The sequence below is a fragment of the Linderina pennispora genome (genome assembly GCF_002104995.1).
Source record: "Linderina pennispora strain ATCC 12442 chromosome Unknown DL89scaffold_172, whole genome shotgun sequence".
Classification (NCBI taxonomy): domain Eukaryota; kingdom Fungi; phylum Kickxellomycota; class Kickxellomycetes; order Kickxellales; family Kickxellaceae; genus Linderina; species Linderina pennispora.
The window spans coordinates 16,732-22,499 of NW_024468420.1; the positions used below are offsets into that span (position 1 = coordinate 16,732).

At 56.7% G+C, this 5,768-nt stretch overlaps 2 protein-coding genes across 2 annotated transcripts; both read left to right on the top strand.

The window, feature by feature from the left end:
- The first annotated feature begins 570 nt into the window (after positions 1-570).
- DL89DRAFT_289020 (uncharacterized protein) lies at positions 571-1,698 on the top strand. Its single transcript, XM_040889934.1, has 3 exons — positions 571-816; positions 960-1,087; positions 1,336-1,698. Exons 1-3 carry the CDS (start codon positions 714-716, stop codon positions 1,429-1,431), a joined length of 327 nt encoding a protein of 108 aa, XP_040739023.1. The 5' UTR covers positions 571-713; the 3' UTR covers positions 1,432-1,698.
- DL89DRAFT_230739 (kinase-like protein) lies at positions 1,525-1,906 on the top strand (the record flags this gene model as incomplete). The annotated part of the gene is given in 2 exon segments (XM_040884905.1): positions 1,525-1,653; positions 1,670-1,906. Coding segments are annotated over 2 exon segments (366 nt in total), but the record flags the coding sequence as incomplete, so codon positions are not given.
- Positions 1,907-5,768: the final 3,862 nt, after the last annotated feature.

Here is a 5,768-nt window from a genome sequence, read left to right on the forward strand (position 1 = left end):
CCGCCCCCTATTTCGGTTACTGATATCATTGAAGACATTTGCCGAGCTGTCCCTCGGATGATAGACTGCAAAAGTGTACCCGAACACCCAGGTTCTGGCGCTACATCGTTTTTTTTGCATTGTAGCCGATGCAGTATCTATCTTCCGGCCCAAGGAATAGCGTATCGAAAGACCAAGTAAAGGCCCGATGGTGTTCATTGTGCCATTGCCGGTGGGATTTTATAGCCGGCATGAGCTCCACGGAACGAAGCTGGATCACAAAAACAACCCGGCGGGTATTTCCAGGGCCTGCGTTTACGCAGTGCCAGCACCTCTGGCGATCCAGTCACGATCTTGATACCGAGATGGCGTTGTTGTTTTATGTGCCACTGCTATCAGCAGCAAGCGGCGGCTCGGCTCCTCGAGCAATTTGTGTGGAGCAGGATGATCGCCCTCGCAGTCGACTCGACTCCGAGGAAAAAACTCTGGGCATGCCTTCTTTGTGGTCCGGCTTCTGAGTGGTCTGCGCCTTTTTAAGCTCCAGCACAGCTATTTCTGCGCTTGATTCGCCAGTTTCCAGTATTCTTCAGCGTTTCTCTCCCTTTTTGGTCTCACGCCTAGCCTTTTATTCCACAGTTTTGCTCTCCTTGTAACTTTACAGTAAACATTTCGGATGCTTCACAATTACGAGAGCGCCGGGTCCTGGAGTGACCCAGCGCAAAACGCAGATAGCAATGGCGCAGCAGCAGCAGCAACCGCAGGCGGTGTGCTTGCCCAGGGCACGATGCTCCAAGTTGGGCAGCAGTCGTGCGCCGGTGAAGCAGTTCCTCTCTGAAGGTACCAGTACCAGACAGCCCAGAGATCGGCAGTGCACAATCACAGCTTCCTTTGCGAAGGGAGCGTTCAAACACCCAGGCCCGAGTTGCGAACCCTTGCTCATGCTCACCACCCTTGCACATTCTCACAACTGGTATACCTAGGTGGCCATGCCAATGTATACCTGGTAACAATGATCAGCACGGGGACGACAAAGGTCCTCAAGCACATAAAGTTTGCGCACGACGAGCCCGAGCACAGACAGCGCGTCGAGAAGGAGATTCAGCTCATGGTAAGGACAGACGAATGCGCCGAAAGAAGCGCGACAAAGAGCAGGTTGTGATTTGCAGTGGGACGAAAACGGAAATAGAAAAACTCTGTTGGCCATCACCAACCAAAACAACATTCTCTGCAGGCTGTAATTTATTGGGCTGTTTCCAAAATAACGCGAAAACAATACAGCAGCACATCCTACGGTCCGCAGTGCCGGGGGAGGAGGCCGAGAAAGCACTCGTTGCTAACAGACACCGTTGTTTGTAGCGTCAACTCTCGGGACACGCAAACATTGTAGCGCTCGATGACGCGGAGATTGGCGACGGGCAGGCGCCTTCTGCTGATGGACCAGTGCCACGGTGATATTCTTGGGCTGATAAACAACCACCTGCCGCGGCACTTGGACGAAAAGACAATTCTGCACATATTGGCGACGCATGTAAGGCCGTCGCGCACATGCACTACCAGCGGCCACCTGTGCTGCACCGCGATTTGAAAGTGGAGAATATCTTGGTTGGCGACAGCGACTACAAGCTGTGCGACTTTGGATCGGCCACAGACCAGCTGGTGCAACCCGACAGACGCGTGGCGCGTGATCCAGGTCGTGGCGCTGGAAGAAGAAATCCAGCGGTACACAACGCTAGAATACCGCGCGCCCGAGATGATCGACCTGTATTTGCAGCGCGGCATCACTGAAAAGGCAGACATCTGGGCACTGGGCGTGCTTCTGTATAAGCTGTGCTACTACTGCACACCGTTTGACAATGCATCTCCTCTGGCTATCCTGAATGCCGAGTACTCGATCCCAGAACGGCCATCGTACTCGAAGCAGCTGAAGCACATTTTCCAGATCACCATGCGGGAGGAGCCGCGCGAGCGCTGCACAATCTACACGCTGTGTGCATATGTATGCGGACTGCGCGGCGAGCAGTGTATGCTTGAAGACATCTATGCTAGCCCTCCATCGTCGCCGGCTGGAACATCTATGATGCACAGCATATCGAATAACAGCTCAAGGTCAGGGGACTCCCGCGCAGCATCAACCAAAGCGGTATGCGGCGAAGCAGACGCCAGCTGCGACGACTTTTGCGGACCAGAACGCGATTACCGAGCTGGACTCGGATGCGATTGTGCCGATGCGCCGTGGGCGGCCGACAAAGAAGCCCGATGCGATAGGAGCTGCCGTATCGGCGCTACCGAGTGCCAAATCAGCTGCATTCGATGCGGCAACACCACCCCCAAAGCCGGCACGCCTCTACAGTGCAAGCAAGGTTGGCTTCAAGTCAAAGATGGACTATGTTTCACCGTACCCGTCTCACATGTCAATGAGCCAGCCGACAACGCCGGTAAACCACCAGGAGACCACCAGCGGCCTGGGTATCTACAGCAAGACGGAGCGCACATCAGGGCCGGGTAAGGAAAGCAGGGACACGTTGCCGGTTAGTGCACACACAACATTGGACGGCCTGGAGAGCCTGTCGATGGACTTTGTCGAGGGCGCTGTGTTTGGGTCGACGCGGCGGACATCAATGGTGCGGCGCAAGCCCAGCCAGCGCACCAGCGTCGCCTCCAGCCCGGCGTCGGCCTTCAGCGATGTGGCCACACCCAATGCCAGCCGACAATGTGCGTGGGACGCCGCATGCAGAAGCTGTGGCGCAGTCAGGGCAGCCACCGATCTGCCAAAGTTTTGTTCACCCAGCCTTACTCCTCCGCCGCAGTCCGCTGGCAGCGGGCTGGCCGCAAACAATCTCCAAGCCATGGCGCTCAGACCGTGCAGCTGGCGTCGCCTCCCGTTTCAAGAAAATCGCTGGGTGCTCCGGACGACGCCATAGCGTCGCCATTGTCCATGGACACACTGTTGCGACAAGGGCAGCAGCAGCTGCAGACAATGCCGAGTGACGCGCAGTTTGGCGTGTCACCCAGCAACAACCTTGACGATGCATTCGACACTTCACACAATGGGTGGGATGTGCGGCAGAGCATCGGTGCGCAAAGCAACAATTCGCTTCGGCTATCGACCATTCTAGAAGCATACCAGGACATGGACCTGGGCGAGAGCGACATGAACAAGTCGGCTGTGCCACAGCCGAAGGCCCGTGTAAAGTCCATCTACGACATGACATGGGACAAGCTGGAGGGCGACAGCAACCGCTACAGCACATTGTTCGACGACCAGCTGTTCAATGCCAAGGCGCAGTATGCAAAGCAGCGCACATCGGTTTATCCAGAACCCTGAAAAACTACTACAAGTCGACGAAGCCCTCGGAGGAGGCGCAGAAACAGCTGGAAGTCGATGCCAGCCAGTACCCTCGACGATATGCTGGAGTCGTATGGAGGAGTACAACAAACAGCTCACACCAACCACACCGGCGGCTAAATCAGACCTGTGGGCAACCCAGCCGCCCACCCAGCCGCCCACCCAGCCACCTCCAGCACTCGCTGCGGTGCCCGAGGAGGCGGATGTGCTGCCTGTTGACACGCAGCTCGATATTGACGAGCTGGTGCGCCGGGCAGGCGACCGCAACCGCAAGAAACTTGTAGCCCAAAACAACCGCCGGTCGATGTACATTTCGAACAACGCCGCATTGGCTGCAACGGCTGAGCTCCTGCCCGAGGACGTCGACGACGGGATGCGGGTTCTGTCAGACAATGAAATGGAGGATCTGCTGCAAAAGATGGACATGTACAACCGCGAGCTGCTGAACGAGCAGGAAAAGTGGCAGGCACCGAGCGAGGCTGGCATGGACGGAAAGGTTGATTTGACCAAGATCGACCAGGTGCTGGAGATGACCAACGACCGCCTGCTGCGGGAGGAGCAGCAGAACGCGATTCGCCAGAGCGAGCCCCAGGCTGCCAAGCCCAAAGCCAGCGGGCTGTTCGACAAGGTCAAGTCGGTCGCCATGGCCAAGTTTGCAAAGCCGGCTGTCAGCCCCGTGCTGTCAGCGGCTGCTGCTGAGCATGGCTCAACGCCGGTTGGCCATACCCCTGCGTCGGCTGATTCACTGCCGGCTGCTGATCCTGTCGCTGCATCCGAGCTGCCTGCGGTTGCGGCCGCGCCACTGAAGCCTCCACGCACTTTTGCCCACACGACTGCTACCACGCCACCAGCCGAATCTGCTGCTGCTGTTGTTGCTGATGAGCCAAGCGTGCTAGAGGGAGAGGCGGAGGCGGTGTCTGCACCCAAGGCTGAAGCAGAACCCGAAGTGCTCAAGGTTGAAGCAGTACCCGAAGCGCCCAAGATCCAAGCAACTCCTGAAGTCCCCAAGGCTGAGGCAACCCCTGAAGTCCCCAAGGCTGAGGCAACGCTCGTGGCCAAGGAAGACCAAAGGTTGAGCCAAAGGTTGAGCCAAAGTCAGTGCTGGCACCCAAGTCGATGTCTACCAGCAGCCCCAGATCGACCGCCTCTACACCCAACCTGTCGTCCGCGGCCAGCTCCGGACACTCCAGCCCGAAGCCTCCCGTAGAAAAGACAGAGTCTGCGGCAGCTGATCCGCTAGCTGAGGTGCGCGCACGGCTGAAGAAAAAGAAAAGCACACCTGTTTTGAATACGCCAGACTCGCCAGGCAGCCCAAGAGCCCACTGGGCACATCGCGGTGCTAAAGAACCGGGCAGCATTCCTGAACAAGCCGCCTGGGTCGCCGCTAGCAGGCAAGCCTGCAGCAGGCCGGCCAGCCAAGTCGGTCAAGAACCTTGTCTCGTTCTTTGAGACATCGTAATGATATTGTTGGTCTAAGCTCAGTGAATAAAAGCTCAGACAAGGTGATATGCCGCACATGCAACCAAAGGCGAGCTTACCAAACTGCGGCTAAAATAGGCTCGGCATGAGCGACACAGCAAAGTAACGTGGAGGCTTCCGTCGACTGGCCAGCCAGACAGCGGGGGTGAGGCTATAAAACCTCCAAGCGGCACCCAGCCTGCCCTGGTACGACCTGGACCATCAAGCTCACATCTTTCTTGTCACTCACCATTCAGCCTTTCTTCAAGACCAACTGTGACTACGACAACTCGAAAATGAAATATCCACGCGATATTCTGAACTTTTTTAGGCTAGCACCGGCATTCTCTGGCAAACTCGACGGCATGTCATCCGAGAGCTGGCTCGGTATTATGCCCGCCTACGTACATGATTTTCTTGAAGGCTACCCTGACTACATCATCGTCCAGTGCCTGCAGCGCAAGCTTTCTGGGGTTGCCTATGAGACCGTCGGCAGGCGCCGTTACGCAACACCAACACAGTTGCTGGAGGACCTGGCCAGATGGTTCCCGCAGGAGATATACAGAAAGGAGGCACAGAACCAGATTGATGCCGGCCTGAGACTGGCTAATGGCCGTGTGTATCAGGTCAGAGTTGCTGCACTTTCTGTGTTCGACAGGGCTGGTAGGAATGATGGAATGCGGTGGAGATTTGTCGCCAGATCAGCCAGAGTACCCAAAGATCTGGGAGAAACTAGAGGCTTGATCCAGATATGGTTACGGCCGGTCGGTTCGAGCAGATTTGGTTCGTTTCGACAGCCAGGTCCAGAAAGCGCGATGCATTTAAGTGGCTCGCCATTTGGCCACAAGGTGTATGATAGTGACCATGGGACGGAGCCTACTCAGGAGAATGGCTGTGGCCATGTCGCGGTCGTGGTCGTGGACGCAGTCGTGGTGGTAAGGGTAATCGCCTCTAGTTTCGTAACGGTAGCGGCGCAGGAAACGAT

Excerpts from the sequence above, each read along its gene's own strand:
- DL89DRAFT_289020 (XM_040889934.1), top strand. The coding sequence starts at position 714 with ATGGCGCAGCAGCAGCAGCAACCGCAGGCGGTGTGCTTGCCCAGGGCA. Across the intron at positions 817-959 it reads GAAGCAGTTCCTCTCTGAAG|GTGGCCATGCCAATGTATAC; the intron begins GTACCAGTACCA and ends TGGTATACCTAG. Across the intron at positions 1,088-1,335 it reads AGAAGGAGATTCAGCTCATG|CGTCAACTCTCGGGACACGC; the intron begins GTAAGGACAGAC and ends CGTTGTTTGTAG.